This window comes from Physella acuta, unplaced genomic scaffold (assembly GCF_028476545.2).
Source record: "Physella acuta isolate Inbredline_101_S28 unplaced genomic scaffold, ASM2847654v3 ptg000825l, whole genome shotgun sequence".
Taxonomy (NCBI): domain Eukaryota; kingdom Metazoa; phylum Mollusca; class Gastropoda; family Physidae; genus Physella; species Physella acuta.
Window position 1 is genome coordinate 24,080 of NW_026732343.1, and position 21,529 is coordinate 45,608.

General features: G+C 33.3%; 1 protein-coding gene across 3 annotated transcripts; it reads right to left on the reverse strand.

Annotated features, from left to right (window-relative positions):
- Positions 1–2,122: 2,122 nt before the first annotated feature.
- LOC131951753 (DNA replication licensing factor mcm4-A) lies at positions 2,123–19,988 on the reverse strand. Of its 3 annotated transcripts, none has more exons than XM_059314137.1 (18): positions 19,890–19,988; positions 19,466–19,638; positions 19,078–19,113; positions 16,976–17,146; positions 16,085–16,257; positions 13,106–13,309; positions 12,451–12,685; positions 11,862–12,104; positions 11,094–11,325; positions 7,477–7,565; positions 7,016–7,118; positions 6,091–6,267; positions 5,653–5,746; positions 4,720–4,874; positions 4,141–4,258; positions 3,534–3,775; positions 2,717–2,927; positions 2,123–2,250 (listed from the first exon to the last, which is right to left on the reverse strand). In XM_059314137.1, the coding sequence occupies exons 2-18, from the start codon at positions 19,566–19,568 to the stop codon at positions 2,152–2,154; spliced, it is 2,685 nt and encodes an 894-aa protein (XP_059170120.1). In that variant the 5' UTR covers positions 19,569–19,638; positions 19,890–19,988; the 3' UTR covers positions 2,123–2,151. The 3 variants fall into 3 exon arrangements, with proteins under 3 accessions (XP_059170120.1, XP_059170121.1, XP_059170119.1); XM_059314138.1 differs by having other exon boundaries at positions 19,886–19,988; XM_059314136.1 differs by having other exon boundaries at positions 19,882–19,979.
- Positions 19,989–21,529: the final 1,541 nt, after the last annotated feature.

Sequence of the window (21,529 nt, forward strand, 5' to 3'; positions counted from 1 at the left end):
TCAGTTTTACTTTGAAAAACTACCACTGTGATTTTTGTTTAAGTGGGGAAAAAAAGCTGAGGTGGCTATTTTAGTTTGAGTCAAGAAATGTATGATATAAATGTTTTGTGTGCAGTCAGTGGTGTAGGCAGAAAATGTAGTGGGTGGGGGGTTCCAATTTATTTCATATATGTTTATATATATATATATATATATATATATATATATATATATATATATATATATATATATATATATATATATATATATATATATATATATATGTAATATATATATAAGTATATATATATATAAGTATATATATCAAATATCAAATGTATGTATATATATATATAAGTATATATACCAATTTTATATCTATATATATAAAAATATAAAAAATATATATATATATATAAAAATATATACCTAAATTTATATATATATATATATATATATATATATATATATATATATATATATATATATATATATATATATATATATATATATATATATATATATATATATATATATATATATATATATATATATATATATATATATATATATGGTATGTTATGTATGCATTTATATCTGTATATGTAAATGATTTTAATTAAGAATTTAAAATTATTATTCAAAATTATACAATTTAAAAATAGCTGACCACATTAGATATCTGATGTCTAAAACTTATCATACTACATCTCCCTGCCTACATCACTGAGTGCAGTAAAGTCAGTATTAAATGCCTGCTGTACGCTCATTAACTTGTTGCACATTGCTGGAAAATGTTTTGATTTCCTACTTTTTGTAATGACTGATGTGATCAGCCAAGCTAAAACTTCAGTAACCTGCACACAGCAATGTGATCACTGTTGGTAGCTTGTTTTTACCAACATTTTTAAGTACAAAAAATTTAATATGCCAGATGGAATATTATTACTTCTATTATTTGAAGCCTGGATTCATTTTATACAGAAAATGGACTTGACTAAATTCTAGTGATCATTAGTTTTAATATATATAGATTTTGCTGTGATAAGTTCCTGTATTGTTATTTAATGTGAAAACATATCCAGCATTACTGCTGATCTACAAAGAATGCAGGTATTAGAATGGTTTTCATACCTTGTCTAGTTGCTAGGGTAAGGGAGATAAATAACAGGTTTTGTTCTGATCTCACAACTTAAGTTATCTTCACTTATCACCATAAATAAAACACCAGGTGCTTTAATTAAAAATTACTCGCACATGGAAAATTAATTATTCCAGTTAAACAAGCAGCTTATTTCTCAGTGCCATTTGTTAATCAAGATTCTTGAAATGTATTCAAAAAACCCTAAAATGTGTTACCTGTAATGTACATTGATTGCAAACCATTCCATTTTAAATATTTAAAATTTTTGTCAAAGTTTTTATTTCCCTTGTTCATTATCAATTTCACCCAGTCAACCATACGGTGTTCATATGAAGATTTCACTTTTGTTACTTTTATAACCACGCACATATACTGAAGTGTAGGTCTGCAGGTATTTGTGTTCACTTTGTTATGCCTCCACGAGCACAGCGTTGCAGCTTAAGATATAGAAATATACTCAGACCAGTAGAATATCAGCACAACTTGCATCAATTAAATTTGTTTGATAACTGTCTTTATTCTTGCTTGTTTTAATGAAGTGGGTGTTGTGCGGAAAGAATGGAAGGTTAATGCAATCAACATTTTCAATAGTTTGTATGAATTTCTCTAAAATTATTAGCATTACTGTTTAAACATAAGCACCCCACATATCAGCAATTGCTAATTAATTATAGACAAGGTATCAATTTTTTAAAATATTACAGCAGTCAGCTTGACTTGTCACTGTATATACAATTCTAATGATACATTACTATTAAAAACAAGCTTTCCAAAAAGAAAAAAAATTAAAATAGAAATATATATTTGTTTTTTTATTTCTTCCTATTTTGCTGGTTTTTTGACACTTAAATTTCATGAAACATTCCTACATTTAACATAGCTCAGCAAGCATTTCCGAGAATCATATATTATTTACAATACTTTTCAATATGATACAAACCAATCCAAGCATTTATAGCTAAATGAGAGACAAAATCTAATGGCTGTTTATAAAAAAAATTTGTAATTAAAATATCAAAGAAAATGATTTAAAGCGAACACAGTCGAATAACTTTGTTGGTTACAATAAGGAAATCTTCATCTTGAAGTTCACGTAAAGCATCATCAAACATCTCTTTGGTGATTGGCTGAAAATAATAATTTAAACATTTTCTTAATCTTGTAAAGCACAATTCAAGAATAAAATGTCAAAACAATCTTTGATAAAAAAAATCAATCTCTAGTATACAAATACAAAGCAAAAGGATTATAACCAACTGAAGTCTTTACAGTTTACATTTTAAAAAATCTCCTTTGAACCATGTTTCCATGGGGCAGGTAAGTAGAGTTGACCTGTTTCATTACCCTCGAAATATGAAGGGATAGTGTGGTAAACAGCATGCTTTTTATTACCCTAATTTTAGCTAGGTACCTGTCAGAGCTGGGTGGACTCAGGTGTCCTGCAGACCCAACTCTTGACCAGGACCCGATCTTGAGACCTTTGGTCTAGCAGTCGAGCACCCTACCACTCAACCACATCATCCAATATTTAACATTCAGAAAAGCTAAAATCATTTCTATGAATATGGCAGCAGAGAGGAGAGGAAAACTTACAAATTCCTGAGCTTCCCTGAAGTCCTCATACAGTTTCTGGTGCTTGAGAGTTGGGATCTTCCCCTTGCCCTGGATCAGTTTCTTCAGAGCTGCAGCCACCTCCGCCTTCCTCTTGCGAGCCGCCCCGCTCATGCCTGTGGTCAAGATGGTGATGTCAATTTTTCCTGTGGCAGGGTCGACGGCAGCCTGTTTAAGGGCTTCCTTGTACAGTCTGGGTTATAGATAAAAACAAATGATTAAAACACAACACAAAATAGTATGGATACAAGAGAAAACTATATAAATACAACCAAAATGATAAAAAACGTGCTGCATGCAGTTCAACCAAAGAATGAGTACAAAATGCGATTTAGAGAGTAAACATTTTTTGGGGTAATGGGGGAGGGGGGGAAGGAGAAAGGAGGAGAGTAGTAGTAAAAGACTGATTTATAACTAGAGAAGGTATGGAAAGTGTGTTGTTATTTTATTCATAATTTACATGCCTCAAACTAACAGAAGAAACTAATCAAGTTTTGGAAAATTTCTGCTATAGCTAACACAAGCTTGGTAGAGTTTGTTTGGTGATTGTGGTGGGTAATGGGATGCATATAAGGGTAACCTGATAACACAATCATTTCTCTTGCAGGCGTTTGAAAAAAAAACTACTTCATCTACCGTATGAATTATTTATTAAAATTTCACTTCAATTAAAATTGATACTCTATGTTAATTACTAGACAGGTAGAAAAATATAGAACTACAGTCTTTTTTAAAAACAAATTAGGAATATTATTTAAAACAAGTACAAAACCAAGCAGAGATTTAGACAGATTTTTACCTTCTGGCTTCTTCCACATCAGCAACTTCCACATTATCAGACAGCCTCATTCTGGCATGTGCTTCAGCCAATCGTATAAGAGATTCTAGTTGCCTGGGGTATGCAGATATCTGTCCCCTTGAACTCCCCACCTTCCTCATTTCAACATAAGCTTGGATGAATGCCTGTCCAGCTTCTTCTCCTATCTTGGGTTTCACAAAAGCTTTAGCGTATGTCAAGTAATCTTTTAAAATATGCATGTCCTGTTGAGAAAAAAATAATTCATTTACTCAGACTGAAATTTAGTTAATTTATAAAAAAGTTTGTAATAACATTAAAGTGAAATAAAATAACATCAATTTAGAAGAAAATTACACTAAAAAATGCATAAAAAACATTTTAATTATAAGCTTTAATGTAATAATGCGCTAAAGGAGAAAATAAATGATTTTCTTTAAATATATTATAATACACTACTATTTAAATAACTATTTAAAAAAAGCTTGGGTCGATATAATATGTATTGGATTCTTTAACTAATAATTAGGAAGAGACCCAGACCCATCCAGAAGAAACAAGTTAAATAAAAGCTTGTAAAATTAAAATAACGAATGGTGTGTATAGTTACCATATTTTCTTCTTCTTCTGCATCTTTCCCACGGAAATAAAGAGAGACCAAATGGCCAGCCAGCCTTCTGTCAAACAGCTCGTCTTGTGGGTCAAGTATTAAGAAGATCAAGTCAAATCTGTTTTAAAGAAATAAGAGGAAGAAAATGTTAATAACTAACATACTAATATTAAAAAGATAAAGTCAAATCAATCTTTTTCAGAAATAGAGGGAAAAAATGTTAATAACTAACAAAATAAACTCAAAATTTGGTGTCAAGCAGTATTTAGCCTAAAAAATAAAACATTTCATCTAACTAATGTGTAAAATGAGCCTAGTCTAGTTACACTACATAATAACAGAAATGTTTTGGATTCAATATGCCCCATTTTTTCAACCATTTGACAAAAACTGTGTGAGTATCTAACTGTACAGTTATTTCTTCAGGGTACCATTGATCAACTTATATTTTTTAGCATTAACTTCATTTCATGATTCTAATAATTAATTCCTATGATTTAACCACAACTTGAGATACAAGTTAATAAAACCACTCTTCTGGAAATGAAAACAGTTTTAAAAAATGATGAGACAGTTTACCTGGAGAGAAGAGTGTGTGGCAGTTGAATATTTTCTGTGATTGTTTTATTTTTATTCCACTGAGATTCCACAGGGTTGGCAGCAGCAAGTATAGATGTCCGAGCATTCAGTGAGCAAATAATTCCAGCTTTAGCGATGGACAATGTCTGTTGTTCCTGTTTAATTTTAATTGAAAAAAAAATTTAACATTAGACATCAACAGCTGTTGGTAACACATGCCGTGTTGAAAAACATTAAATAGAAAGCAGTTAAATAACCTTTAATTAAAAACAGCAACTACAATTTTGTGACTAATGACAGAGTATTTGGTCAATCTATCTGAAAGCATTTTAAATGCTGATTGTAAAGTTCACTTTTTGGAACATGGCGGTCCATGGGGCAAGTGAAGTAGAGTTCACAAGTTTCTGTGACCTCTGCAAATAATGGGATAATGTGGTCAGCACTATGCATGGAGGGAAAGGAGTGGTCTAGCGGTGGAGAGCTGGACTGCTAACCCGGAAGTCTCGAGTTCGAATCCAGGTTCAAGTAAGTAGACAGTCCCTGAGTCCAACCAACTCTGATGGGCACCTAACTCATGTTAGGGAATGTAAAGACAGCTGGGCATAGTGCCTACTACACTATACCTTCATATGCTGAGGTCACAGAAACAAGTGAACTCTACTTCACTTGCCCTATAAACCATCAGGTTTGAAAAGGGAACTTTACTATGCTCGGACACCTTTACTTTGCTTAATGTGAATTAGGTACCCGTTATAGCTGGGTGGACTCAGGGACACTCCTACAGAATGCTGATTGTAATGGTGTAAAATTTCAGGGGTTAGAGCAATAGTTACGATAGTTTTATACCAAACTTTATTAAAAATGCAAACCAGTGAAAATGAGAAGCAACTATCTGAAATGTGATAACCATTAGACACAAGACATCAAACTTACCATGACTTCATGCAGCACAGACCTTGTACTGTCATTCATCTTATCAAACTCATCAATACAGCACACACCATTGTCACTGAGAACTAAAGCACCACTGTAAACAGATATTCAAAATTTGGCTAAAACACACAGTAATGGAAACTTTCATTTTTACTGTTAAAAACAGAGATAGTGGCCTTGGAATTATTATCCTACAATGTAACAAAAATATCAAGCCTCAGAGCAACATGTATTTTATAAAACCTAGCTTAATTTCGTACAATTTTTTATAAAAAATAAATAATTAAACTATAGTATTTTCTGCATGTGAGATGAATTTAGAACAGAAAATTCACAATCACCTTGAAGGAAAAGCAAAATATTTTAAATCTTTTAACTGAAAAAGTTGAAGTTGATCTTTACCGTCAGAAAATACAGTATTTAAAATGTTTGACTTACGTCTGCAACACAAGTTGCCTGGTCTCAGGGTCCTTGGTAACGTAGGCTGTGAGACCTACAGCGCTGGAGCCTTTACCAGACGTGTACTGACCACGTGGGACCAGGTGATGGACGTACTGCAGCAGCTGGGACTTGCTAGTACCGGGGTCACCACACAGGAGTATGTTCAGCTCCGCCCTAGAAGGATACAAATGTTCAGGTTTAAACAAGTTCTCTATTGAAGCATTCAGGTAAATCAAACAGTAGTTCTCAATCTAGTTGAACAAACCTCTGAGTGGCTGATTTACTTTTCTTAACTTACTAAGATAAAAATAATACATAAAATTCAGCAATTTTGAATAGAACTAGCAAGACAAGACTTTAAATGGAATACCCAGAGAAAAGAAAAGGAGACAATACTAAGAAAACCTAGATAACTAAATAAGAAAAATGGTGCACCACTTGGGACACAGAATAGTTCTGGACAGTTTCTTTGAAGGCTTGTCCAAGTGGGTAAAAAAAAACTACTTGTGCTTTACATAAACAACACACCTTTTCTTCTTTGTTCTTAATTTTTAGTGTTGGTAGGGTTCCCCTCCAACACAATTAAGTATATGTGTCAACTGGTTATGCCCAATTGAGGCCATTGACTCCGATTTCAGCCTGCTTTTCTTTTTGGATTTGCTTCCATAGCCTTTGTCCAACCAAGAACAAACTACAAGGCAGCAGTTGTTTAATTTTGGAGTTGTCACTCCTAGAAGAGTGGCTGTCCCCAGCTAACGAGCCTCATGTGCCCAAGGGGTCGAACTCGAGACTTTTCAGTTTAGCAACCATGAGCTTTACAACTCAACCACGCCTACCACACACCTCAACTTGTGCACATGTGGCATGATTTTGAGAACAACCGCACTTAGTGAAACTCACAATACAACTAAACAAAATGTACCTGAACTTTCCCCTTCCAGTGTTTGAGAAATCCTTTCTATTTCCACCAAACAACTGCAGCAAAATTCCCTTCTTGATGTCTTCATTTTCATAGATGCTTGGAGCTGGAATTTAACATCAAAACATGAACTATATAAATCTTTACATTGATATCATTCCTTGGTACTTAGACACAGCAAAAACAAATATTAATTTTTATAATAAGCAATGATTTACACCTAAATCAGACAGGTGGAACTAAGACACAGGAAAAAAAAAATTTTTTTACGCCTACAACTGACAGGTGATTTATTTTTAAATGAATTTAGTAACCATTTCATGAAAAGAAATGTGTAGGTAATAAATCCGAGTAGCATTTGATATTCCAACTTTGTATGTTTTAGTCAAAATAATTATAATTTCTAACTTCCATAATAAAAAAAAAACAACAGAATTTATGATGATTAAATAAACATTACAAACCTATAGCACGAGCAAGTCTTTCATAGATATCAGGTTTCTTTGCTAAATCTTTAACTATTTTTATTCTTTCTTCTCTCATCTGTACAGTCCTAAAATGTAAAAAAGTCAAGAAAAAAATAAGCAATTAATTTTTAAAAAGAAAATTGACACTATAAGAATAGAATGTAATAGGGAAGAAACAAAAGTGTAGAATGTATAGAAATATAGGACAAACTTTATAAATTAATGAGTAATACAGAGAAGAGAGACGTAATAGTGACCACTCATTTTTTTCTTTAAAAAAAAAAGGAAGGAGTTATATTTTATCAACAAGTTGAGAAATCTGCTAAAAATGCATGACCTCTTTTCCTTAAACAATGTGATGTTAATTCCAGGAATTTCAGATGATAAAAATGAGAATTTTTTTTTCAAAATAAACATGCAAGGGATAACTATTTATTTTTTGACGAACTTTAGCTAGCGAGGCCAATGCAAAAATTTAATTTCAGTAAAACAATATAATAGTTACATATTTGGATAGGGACTGTCAATCTGATTACAGATCAGTTTGAATTTTCAAAATCTGACCATAAACAAAAAAGTTATGAATTTTTTTGTCATTAAAAAACAGCAGTTTTTTCAGACAACCGGGGTAGACCCTGAAAGAGGAAAAATACTGGGAGGGTATGGACCAAATTTTTAAGAGTTTTTCACTAAAAGTGGTATAAAAGCAAGCAGACTTCACCAATTGATGTCATTTTATGATATTTTGTAGATTTTTGTATGCCGAATCCAATGATGCTATTTTAAAAAGTGTCTTTTGATTACATAACAGACTTATTTCATGGATTATGTAATACCCCCCTTCAATTTTTGTTACAACATCTGATAATCCGTGTGATAAGAAGTCATTCTTTAAATTAAACACTGTTTTAATCTATAATATGACATTTGTATATGCTGAAGCTAATGGTGATATTTAAAATGGTCAAACATTATTACAAAACTATAAATGTCAGGTTATGTAATTCGCACCTTTTGCTCATAATTTACCATGTATTTATTTTAAAATCTCTTTTGCTCATTGTGAATAGCCTACTTAAAGAAAAGATAACTAATAGTTTTAATATGAAGAGAAGGATGCTATAACAATAGTATATTTGTGATGATGTAACTTCTTAAAATATGTTATGTAATCTATGTGCAATCTTACAGGCCTAATCTATTCAAAAAATATAGGCATATCTTATTATATTTATATTTCTTGTTACTTTAAATGTCATACAATTGATACAACTTTCTTCTATAGAATTAGGCTAGTTACAAATGTGTCTTATCAGAATCAGTGTGCTTTATGATAATTTTGTAATATTTTTAAACACACAAAAATTGCTCATTTTTACAATTTTAATACCATAAACATTGGAGGAAAATTATTTTTTTTTAGCTTGTATAAGGTAGTGTAAGTTATAGGTCTATAACATAGATTTATATATGCTCAATGTTTATGCTAGTAGTAAGCTTGTGTATTTTGTAGGCCTACCATAGGCCTATTACATTGGGGGGAAAAGCACGTGTTTGAGTGCTTGACTGTGTGTAGTAGATGCTAGGCATTTTTTAAGTTTTCTGTGTCTGCTTAAACACGGAGGTGTTTATCACCATCAGCATTTGCCTAGACATAGTTCAATCAGACGTGGGTAACCAGGTTTTCTGACCAACAAATTTAATTGCCGTATTACGTAAACACGAGGCAAGATAGGCTAGTCGGCCAACCCGATGAACGTGTCAGACGAATATTATGTAATTTTAGAGACAAAAGTCTGGCAAGATTTCCTGATCTATGCCCGAGGGTTAGTAACATCAACTCCACAAAATGAAGGGGGAGGGAAGTGGGGTATGAAACCACCGCGAGCCGCTCGGGTACCGTACGGGTGTTATACAACATCAAAGGCGCCGACCCTCGGCTTGTCGCGTCACGGAGTAGTGGGGGCGGGGTGAGGCTATGGATGTTACATACGGTGTTACAATAGTTACATACCGTGTAGGATGGTCAGTGACTCCCCATACCCATCCCATCCCATTTTGGTCGATTTGGCAAGCTAGTAACCTCCACGTTGTTAAGGGTTTTAAAAAATGTTAGTCAACCGAAATAAAAGAGCCCGGGGTAAAATTAAATTTATTTTTTTTACAGCCATTTTTACGAAAAAGTAATGTACACAATAATGAAACGTTCCCAAATCACATCAGCATCGTTTGATCGGGCCGGTTTAATTTCTAAAGAAGATTAATTTCGACGAATAGTAAATAGTAATACTATTACAACCTTTTTTTTTTTGCCGTTTCAGTGGTTTAAAACAAAGTTATGAAACATGCCTGTCTACTTAAATATAAAATAGCAATACCCGACGAGTCAAACACGGGAACACACGTATCTATCTTTAGAAATTGTTTATAGTCTCATCCAATCGGATCAACCGCCTAGCGTCACGTGACCACACACTCGACTGTGCTACACGATGTGTAGATCACGATTCAGTCGGACAGCGGCCGACGCGTTAATTTTTATTTTCGTTCGGTTTTAAAATGTATGGACGGCTTTATTATGACGTGTTATAATACATGTCATACATTAAAATAAACGGCGGGATTTCAGGAATACAGCTCAAGGTTCAAATGTAAAATAGGTCAAATAATAGACCGGGAAACTTAGTTCAACTTTGCGGTCCGATATCTCCCGAAGTATTTAACTTATTTTGACCACGAACCTTGAGCGTTGTACGTCTACATTTAATCTGTTCGTCTGCCAAATTTGATTGTTGTAGTACGTAAACTCGATACGTCCATAAAAAAATTGTAGCGCGTCATATTTAAAACACGTCGATTCGAAGCGGTTCAGTCGGACAGCGGTCGGCACGTCATGTTTTGATTTTCGGTCCACTTCAAAGTCTATAGACGTCCTTATTATAGGGCCTAATATGACATATCATACATATTAATAAACGTCGAGATTTCAGGAATACAGCTCAAGGTTCAAATTAAAAATCGGTTCATTAATAGCCCAAATAACTTAGTTCAACTTTGCCGTTCGATATCTCCAAATGTATTTAACATATTTTCCCCAAGAACCTTGAGCGTTATACGTGAACATTTAATCTATTCTTCTACCAAGTTTCACTGTTGTAGTACGAAAACTCAAAGAGTCTATAGACTCTAAGTAACACCCCTCTTTTAAAAAGGTGAAAAAGCCTCCCCCCTAATCGGCACGTCGCCGCGGGGGGTAAAAAATGCGATTAAATCGGCGATTTCTTCAACGTCTGAAGTAATAAAGAAATCAAACTTATACAGTTAAAAAGGTTGTTCAATTACGAACAGAATGGTGTATAACATGTTAACATAAACACAATAAAAGCATGCAAAAAACAGAGTTAAACATGCAGGGGGTAGGGAAAAGCCGATTTGTTCGATTTTCTCGGCAGCGGCATTGGCCTAGCTACTTTAGCATAGGGAAAATATTTCTATTTCACAATATCTCTCTCAACAGATAAAAATTGGATTTCAACAAAAAACAACATCTGAAATAATAAATCTCTGCGAAAAAGAACTAGACCATTTTAAGCATAGATTGATAAAAAACTCACCCCTCTTCACTATCTTCTGTAAGCCTTTTGGCATCCAGCTTCCTAAAGTGTACCACATCAATGTGCGTCTTGTAAACAGACTTGACGTTCCTCTGGCGAGGGTTGACTCTGAGCGGGACGGCCCTGAAGATGCCGGTCACAGTCACACGATCACCAGGCTGGACACGGTCCACCAAATCATTGTGGGCGTACAGGATGACAGTGTGAGGTGTTTGACCTGGTGGCATGTCCTCTGTGGGGGAAAAGGAATACAATTGTTAGCAACTTATTGAGAACAATATATATAGAATCTACATAATACAGTAAGCAAGACACGTCACTTTAAAAAAAATTTGCATCAATATATTTTTTTTTTTACAGTTTACTACACCAATAACAAACATGATTAAAGGAGAAATAATAAAGTAACATGTGATATCGACAAATATAAATGATCATAGCAAAATTTTGGAATTTCTAAAATTGCTCAAGGCCCATGTGCTAATAAAATAGAGGCATCCATTTCAATTACCTCAGCACAGAAAAGAATAGTGTATTTAGTTCTATGCCCAGCTGTCTTAGTTTTGACTAATACGAGTCAGGTACCCAACAGAGATGCTTAGAATTAACATCCTATGGACTAGTCTGGGATCTAAACTTAAAATTTTCAAGTTAACAATCATGTGCTCTACCATAAATTACCAAAAGATCTTTTTTTAGTAATTTTAAAGCAGAAACTCCAATATTGAGTTTATTTATAATTTCCTATTAAAGGATTCAAGCACTAACCTGGGGACTCCTGCATCTTGATCATCTGTTTATCAGAAAACTGAGATCTGTTGTGAATCATCTGGTACGAATATTTTGTGTTACAGTGGGTACAGAGGGTTGGCTCAGCGATGCGACCACGGTCAATCTCAACCGTGGTTGTGTTCTGACAAACGTGGCATTGGAAGAAAGCCTCACGCATTTCAGGGATAAGGGAGGACGTTCTGATAACCATGCCACAGATAGTTATCAGCTGGTCAATATCTGGGGATTGTAAAAATGCTTAAATGTTTAAAATAATGAAACAATCCAGATTGTAAGTAGACACAATGGCCATTCATCATTGAGAACAATTTAAAAATAACTTGATCATTTAATACAAATACTAAATAAATGTATTGATCATAATGAAGTACAATTACAAAATATATTAGCGATTAAGTACAAATTAGAAACTAAATATTGAAGCAGATATGGCTGGAAATGTATAATTTTTTAAACAGCGTCAACAAAACCACAACAGTGTATAAGATTTTTTTATTGTAAATAGATATTTATAAATATTTTCATGTGCAAGAACATTTTTCACTAAAAACAATGTGATTTTTACCTTCAGGGTTGAGTGATCTCATATTTTTAGTGTGCTCTGCATTGTATGGTCTAACTTGGATCTGGTGCTCCAGCGTGGCAGTGGGGAAACGCTCAAAGAACATTTCATTGATGGCCATGTCGAATGTTGGGATCACTTCTTGCGGGTAGCAGATGAGTTGACGGTAGAGTTCAGCATTGTACTCACGCAGGTGAGAACAGTTGACATTTAAGAATGGTTCTCCAATAGCATTGATCTGAAATATTAAAGTTTTTATAAGAATGAACTAAAATGTAATAAATTATACTTTATTCGAACAACATTACAACAAAAATTATTTTCTGCTAAAATGACAAGTTAACAAGGAGTGACAATTAATGATTAAAATAATTGTAACACTATTGTTTGATTACTAATTAAAAGCTAGTTTAATTTTGTTTTAAACAAGATGTGAAAGTAATTAGAGAATTAAATTATTTAAAGAAGTAATGTCCTTAAATAATCACTAAAAAAAGTATAATGAACATTCATCTTAAACATAAAAATAAATTGTAAAAATAAAAAGGTACTAAAAATGTATGATTTACAACACAAACTGATGCTAGTATTAACTTAAAAAAAAAAGAAAGAAAACAAGCTATGAGTTATTTTATGAAATAATTTTTTCTATTTTTACCTCATCCATTCTCTGCAGATAATAAGGTTGGTCCACATCCATGCCTGAGAACTGCTCATCATCAGCCATGCTTGTGTCCACATACCTCATGATAAAACTTCTGAACTTCTCCTTACAGTGACTGACCACCACATCTGTTCCCCAGATGACCAGCTGGGGTCCAGCCACATTTATATCACTGGCTACCTCACTCCTGTCAGTTTCCTGCGTTAAAAATAATGACATTATAGAATTATTTAACAAGATTTAAGGATGGTGTGTTATAACTGGGTTCTATGTGTCCTGCAGCTATGCAGTGAGAGGGTAGAACTACTTGATCCAATAGAATATCCAGATACCACTACCATTTTATTATGTCTAGCCATGCAATAGTTCATCTTGAAACATGACGACATCAACGCATGCAAAGGATATGACAGGATGACATTGGTTACTGTTTCTATTTATTGCACTATAGTATATACATCAGACGACTTGAACAAACGATACTAAGACTGGACAACCTAACCCTAACACAACAACAAGACTAATTGAAGCTTCTTCCCCGGCAACAACGAACTCACACTAAAATGTCACTTTCTTGCGTACCGCGTCACACTTTCACTCGTTCAATATTATAGTTTCACACCAGCATTCATGTGCACCAATTTGCCTAGTGAAACATACATCCTAACAGTGTGGTCTAGAGCATACAACTGCCAACCCAAAAGTCTAGAGTTCAGATCCTGGGCTCAAGCCTAAGTCTAACCGGTACCTGTATTACTTAAGAACAGCTAGGGGTAATGCTGATTACATTATCCTTTCATTTAGAGGTCACTTAAACAGGTGAACTAATATTTGAACCAGTTCTTTACTTTAAAACAAGATCTTGAAGTTAAGATTGATAGCACACAATAAAATTTACTATAATGCTCATTTACTAATGACATTAGGAGTTCAACAGGTTTCAACCTGAAAGATTCTAATTGACACCAAGGCACGGAAACAGTCAAACTGAAGCTGTGATAAACACCAAGCTTTGAAACAGAAGAATATTTTAGTATTTAAAAGCTTTTATGAAATATCAGGGTTCATGCTCAAAAGTTCAAATAAAATTCCAGGAGTTTTCCAGGACTTTTCCAGGAGTTTAAAAAAAATTCAAGGAGATTTTAAAAACAAAAAGAAACCCAATTTGTACATTTTTAAAAAAAAAGCGTACTTAATAATACATTTAATTAGCTAAGCCAAAGCAAAAATTTAATTTCAGTAAAAATAAAACAATATATTAGTTACATATTAGGATAGAGGCTATCAATCTGACTACAGACCAGTTTGAATTTTCAAAATCTGACCATAAATAAAAAAGTTATGATTTTTTTTGTCATTAAAAAAAAAGAGCAGATTTTTCAGACATTTGGGATAGACACTGAAAGAGGAAAAATACTGGGAGGGTATGAACCAAATTTTAAAGAGTTTTTCACTATAAAAGAGGTATAAATGCAAGCAGACTTCACCAATTAATATCATTTCGTGATATTTTATTGATTTTTGGATGCCAAATCCAATGATGCTAGGCTAGTCGACCAACCCGATGAACGTGTCAGACGAATATTATGTAATTTCAGAGACAAAAGTCTGGCAAGATTTCTTGATCTATGCCCAAGGATTAGTAACATCAACTCCACAAAGGGAAAGGGGGAAGGGAGGTGGGGTATGAAACCACCGTACGAGTGTTACACAACATCAAAGGTGACGATCGTTGGCTTGTCGCGTCACGGCGTAGTGGGGGCGGGTTGAGCTATGGATGTTACGTTGGGTGTTACATACCGTGTAGGATGGTCAGTGTCTTCCCCCACCCACCCCAGCCCATTTTGGTCGATTTGGCAAGCTAGTATTAAGCGTATTAACAATTTTTAGTCAACTGAAAAAAAGAGACACTGGAAAAATTTAATTTATTTTTTATAGCCATTTTTACGAAAAATTAATGTATAAAATAAAATAATGAAACGTTACGCGAATCAGCATTGTTTGATCGGGTCGCAGCTATCCGGGTTTTCTAAAGAAGATTAATTTTGACAATTAGTCCTGAGCCGTAAATACTACTACAACTTTTTTTTTTGCTGTTTCAATAGTTTAAGACAAAGTTATGAAACATGCCTGTCTACTTTAAAAATCCCGTAGCCGACAAGTCAAACACGGGAACACATGTAGGCCTATCTATCTTTAGAAATTGTTTATAGTATCATTCAATCGGGTCAATCGCCTAGCATCACGTGACCACACACTCTGCTGTGCCACACGATGTGTAGATCACGGCAGTGCGATTCAGTCGGACAACGGCCGATGCGTTTATTTTTGTCCCATTTAAAAATTACTATTCAATTATTGGCGGAACAAAATCAAATAATTTCGGTCGGGTTTTGCGCCGCGGGTTAATAAAATTTCATGAGATTTTAGGAGAATTTTTAAAATTTCAGGAGAATTCCAGGAGATTTTTATATTTTTTCAAATTCCAGGAGAATTCCAGGAGATTTTTACGTTTTTTAAGATTCCAGGAGTTTTCCAGGACCTCCTGGAATTTCAGGAGGCCGCACGAACCCTGAAATATGAATAAATCCTGTAGTTTCCGACATATAAGAAGAAATATATTTCTTGAAATACAAAAGCTTAATAATGCAAACCCTCAACTTGCATCAAGATACAAATGACCTGACTATAAAAAAGATTTACCTCGGTAAAAAATTTTTCTTTTATGCTGAAAATACGGTATAATGAAAACATATTTTACAATCAATATGAAAACAAACTATCACTTACAGATGGAGGTTAAAATTTTTTCTTTTATGCGGAAAATACGGTATAATGAAAACATATTTTACAATCAATATGAAAACAAACTATCACTTACAGATGGAGGTTAAAATTTTTTCTTTTATGCGGAAAATACGGTATAATGAAAACATATTTTACAATCAATATGAAAACAAACTTATCACTTACAGATGGAGGTTCAGATCCACCAATGGCCACCTGTCTTAGTTTTCTGTCACTTCGTACATCAGGTCTGTGTCTGATGGGCGTGGCCCCCACGGCTGGGGTTCCAATACCTGTACCCTGTGAGCCAGGTGTGCCATAGTTTAGTGGGGAGCTCAGATCTATTTCACTGGTGGGCACTGGGGAAAATTGCATGTTCATAAAAAATAGAATATAAACTATCAAATAAATGTTTCAAATTAGAAGTTTGTGACATTGCAAAGTCTAATCAAATACTTTCAAACCTAAAATAATATGTAAACATAAGACATGAAAATATTCTAAGTTAATTTAAACTATGCAAATGATCCAGAAGATTTATTACAAGGTTATTCCTTAACTGCTAACATTACTTAATGTAGGCCATTCTAATCTATATATATAATTCTCTTCATTGACACCATGACACAGTAAGCCGACTAACTAACCCTCCTCCCACTCCCTCCCTCTCCAGTCTGGTGAGCTGTAGTTCATGCCCAATGTTTACAATCGTATAGCTGGGTCAAATTAGTGATGGCTATTAAGGGCAGATACTTTAGTTTTATAACTATTTGAAACTAAGGGGAGGCTGCTTTCCAATGAGAGGGAGGGATAATCATCCTTCACGAGCTACTGATAGTGTTTTAAAGCAATTATTTTCAGTCGCAGCATTAGTAATGTCAAATTTACAAATTATGAATTACTGGAAAGTAGAAAATAAAACAACTAAGTAGCGGTGTATGCTACGTCGCGGGTCGGCTCGTAATCCTTATTTTATTTTCTTAAACACTATTCACACAAAGTTAGCTGCATTAGGATGATAAGTGGGTGAGCAAGAGTGATCTAGGTGAGTCAATTGTAAAGTAGACAATGTATTACCTCCCCTCGGACTAGTAACAAAAGAATCATCAGCTGCTCCTGTCACAGAGGAAGAATCCAGGGGCCCGAGCTCATCACCAGGGGAGGAAGCTTCAATCCTGCGACGCTGAGAAGGAGGAGATGACAGCTCGCTTCTGTTACCTGGGGACTTTCTCGTGCTGGATCTTGTTGCTGTCAAGGAAACAAATCATATTAAAATCGTATTGCTCAATCTAAACCACTCAAGTTTAAAGACATTTGAAATAGTATATAATAAAACCCCAAAAATTTTAAACCACATAGTAGTTAGTCTCATATAAATTCAATTTTCTTCAAATTATAAAAAGAATAGCATATAATTGTAGAGCTTTAAAAATGCAATCCAACAGTACCAATTTTATTAATTTAGCATAATCGGTTGATTAAATATAATTTTTTTAGTGTCGCAAATAAAATATATAGAAACGCGACCAAAAACGCAGGTAAAAAGTCAAATTCACTTGTTTTAAAGCTAGTAAGCAAGAAAAGACATGATTCTTTCTTACTATTGAAATCAGTTTGCTTATACCTACATTTTTTTACACCAAGGTGAAAGTAAATAGTTTATATAAATTTATAAAATGCCATTTATATAATTTATTGTATGTTTTGTGATGAATTTTCAATTGGAAAATACCGCATTTGGAAGCAGAAAGGTAAATTCTACAGAACAGATGTTGTTTGGAATGTTATAGATTGTAGATCTAGGCCTATATCAAAATGTTTGTTTAATAAAATTCAATTAGAGTCCACCCATTTCTGATGGGTACCTGATATACATTGGGGAAATTAAAGGTAAAAAGTAAAGACGGCTGTGAATATCGCTGACCACACGGACAATCACTTCATACACCGAGGTCAAGAAACATGAACTCTACTTCATCTGCCAAATAGATTGCTTTGTCTACAGAGGAATCTTAATTAATGTTTACAGGGGCCTAATAAAATTGAGTTATGTTTGTAAAAACAGTAGGCCTAAGCTTTAAAAACTTATTTTGGTCAATATCGGAAAAAATAAAAATCTTTTCGACTAAATGGGTTGAAAAAAGCTTTGAATTTGTTTCATTGTTTGTTATTATATCTTGTAGTATTTAGAATTGGAGCTTTCTTTCTTAATTACAAGTTGTATTAATTTCAAACCCTAATGTAATTTCTTTTTAATTCAGTATTAGCCTAAATGTAAGGTAGGCTACAGAATTCAGATATTACCTATGGTTTTGTGATTTTATATGTTTATAACATTTGTGTTTATGAAATGACCTAATGAAGTTATCAAGCAAACTGTTTTATTATTATTTTAATAGGCCTGCAAGTTATAAGTACAAAATATAGATATCTAATCACTAGATCTAGGTCTAAGTTTAAGAAAAAACTACCAAAAGGGTTTGAAATACTTAAATATAGTACTAAAAGTAGCTATGTTTTGAAAAAAAAATATCTTAAACTGGAGACATTCAATTTAAAAGTCATTATAAAAACTCCACGATCTAGATTTATTTCTAGATCTCTAGTAGGAATACAGATTTAGAGGCTTTCCCATCAGTATCAATGTACTATCTTAGCTATGTGGGAGGTCAGTACGAGTTCACTGGGAAAAAAATCGGATCTGCCGTAGGGGGGTGGGTTTAGTGCGCAAATGCTCCTGACCGATTGCCAAAAGGTACAGAAATTCTAAAGATACATTTTAAAAGAAAAATGGACGGCTGAACTGCAGTTATCAAAATATCTGTGTAAGTAGAAGTATAAATAATAATATTTTACACAAATATAGCTGTCTTTTGCTAAATCTAGCTCAATTTCCACGAAAATCGCATCCGGTCGCAATAATTTTTATATCAGCTTGTCGGCCATTCAACGATCTATCGCGTGTAGCAGACGCCAAACAGATTTACCCGTATGGTATTGCGCGAATGCTATTTTTAGCAACAGTGCCGAGACGCGATAGAAAAAAACGAACTAGAAAGTGGCCATAAAAAAGCGGGTCAGGGGAGGTAATTCAACTCGCGTTATGAGACTAGCTACACATAGGCCTAAACATCAAATTTGAAGAATAAAAAGGAAATGGAGTACTTAGTATTACTTACGAGTGCTAGTGGTTGATCTAGATGAGCGTCGTGTTGCTGGAAAAATCCAAATTGTTAGTTAACTTTTGGACAATTTAGAAAATACAAATGGTCTTAGAATTTTATTAGAGGTAGACAATTAATAGTAATACTATACTAATAGGCCTAAAGAATCTAGATTAGAATCCTACTAGATTCTAGATTCTACTACTATGGCAAGGTAGGACTACCATACCATCTGAACTAGTTACTAGATCTCTAGATCTAGTAGAACTAGGCCTACTAGATCTATATTCTAATTATTATTATTTAGAAGCTAAGCCAAGTTTCTAATAGTTGTATAAAGTCCAAATATTGTTACAATACCACAGTCACATAGATCTAGATCTAATTAAAATAAAAAACCTACGGGTTTGTGGTGGTTGATTATCAGATCCATCTGGACTGCCTGCTTCAGTCCCTCTTCCCCTTTTGCTTCTCCTGCTAGGTGTAGATGGAGTTTGCGATGACATTTCAAAATACTATTCCAACACACACAGATGTGTAAAATTAACAAGCAGTGGCTTTCAAAACTGTGATAACCTGGAAGTAAAGTTCGACGGCTGAAAAACAATACGGCTGAATACGGCATACGACATACGGCACTGCCGCTGTTTTTGTCTGTGTAGTGTAGTCGTAGGAGTAGGAGGGTAAAGAATTTAAGTAAAGATTAAAGATGAAAGTCTAGAATTAGATTTTCTAGAAGTAGAATCTAGTCTAGATCTATATTTATAAATTCAGAACTTTAATACATTGATGTAAATTTTTGTATTAAAACAAATATACCAACACACTGTTAGAATTCTTTGGAATTTAGATTATTATATATTAGATAGATTCTAGTTCTGTATTGTTGCAAAATAATTATCTGGCTTGATGGTAACCCATGCATTACTGTTTCCCGCGAAATTTGATAAAAATAGATATATCACGTGACTAATAATAAAAAACATTAACTTGGCCTAATGTTTCTACTTTTACGTGACAAATGGTATCGGCGCGTTTTTATAAAAATTAAATTAATATAATACTATAATACATGTCTAGATCTATATCTCTTTATTGCTGTTTAAGAAAAACTTTTTTTATTTAACATGATGTATGAAGAAACTATTTTGGAAATGTTAAGATACCGTTATTACGGTTATTTGATGGTTTAGTTTTTTTTATAACGCGATGTTATTTAAGTCCAAATAACTTACACTACTTGGTCTGGACCTGAGTCGTCAGTCGTGACGTTAATTATTTGCTACTGTGTACTAGACCTAGAATCTAGTAACGATTGCTTCATTAGAACCCCTTTGTTTGAACTCCAGTTTTTTTTTTTAAAAGTGCTCCCAACATTATTTCAAATATTTTCGAGTGACCATTTCTAAATTTATTATATGGTTAAATGAAATTGTTGTATAATATTAATAATGGTGATCGATAAGGCCACGTAGTTTTAATAATGTTTGTGTACATTTATAAAATAACAGTTTATAAACCTCGAAAATCTATTGTAAAGCGTTATGAATATGATCTTCAACTTAAATTCAGAGAGGGATTTATGTATGAATTTTTTTTTTGTATTTAAACATACACAATGTAGGTGCCTCCTATATTCAGAGTTTCTTCCAGGCATTTATATAGAAAAAATATAGGCTACTTTTACCAGTGTCCGCCCCCCCCCCCCTGAAGATGTTGACCGCCCCCCCCTAATATATCAAGTGCCCCCCCCCCCCGGAGAAAAAAAGTCTGAGAGAAACACTCATGCTCCTATTTACATTTTCTTGCTAGAAACGATTTTTCAATTAGAACGTATGTCCTTGGAAGCTTCTCTCAGTATATCCATCAAACAATTTTGTTCAAGTTAATAAATAAAGTTAAACAAAATTGATATCATTCCTTGATCTTTTTTATTTATTTATTTATTATTTTTTTCGTTTTTTTTTAGTTTTTGCCTCATACATGTAATTTACATCGTCAATTTGTCTTGCCATATAATTACTTCTTTCAGATAAGTATTTCAATTTTCACTTCTAGATTTCTATATTTTGAACCTGAAAATGTAAATATATATGTAATTATTGAATGACGATTCAATTTTCAGCGAAGAAAGAATATTTTTAAAGAATGTGCGCACTTATCTAGAAGATATTTTTTTTATTAAAAAAAAACACTCAGTAAATAAGAATTAACTTTTAGAGTAGCAGAATCGGATCTGTAGCAAAGTAAATTGGGAAGTTTTACTTATATAAGCTTTCTTTTATTAAGTTCAGATGGCTGTTACGCATAGAATTTTGCAAAGAATTAAAACAAATATTTTTATTTAATTCATATTTGATCCTAAAATAACATTTCTTAATTATTGATATATTTCTTGCAGATACTTGTGAACTATATTAAAGATAAATGAGCAAAACAAATTGTTAAATATATATAGGCCCTATTT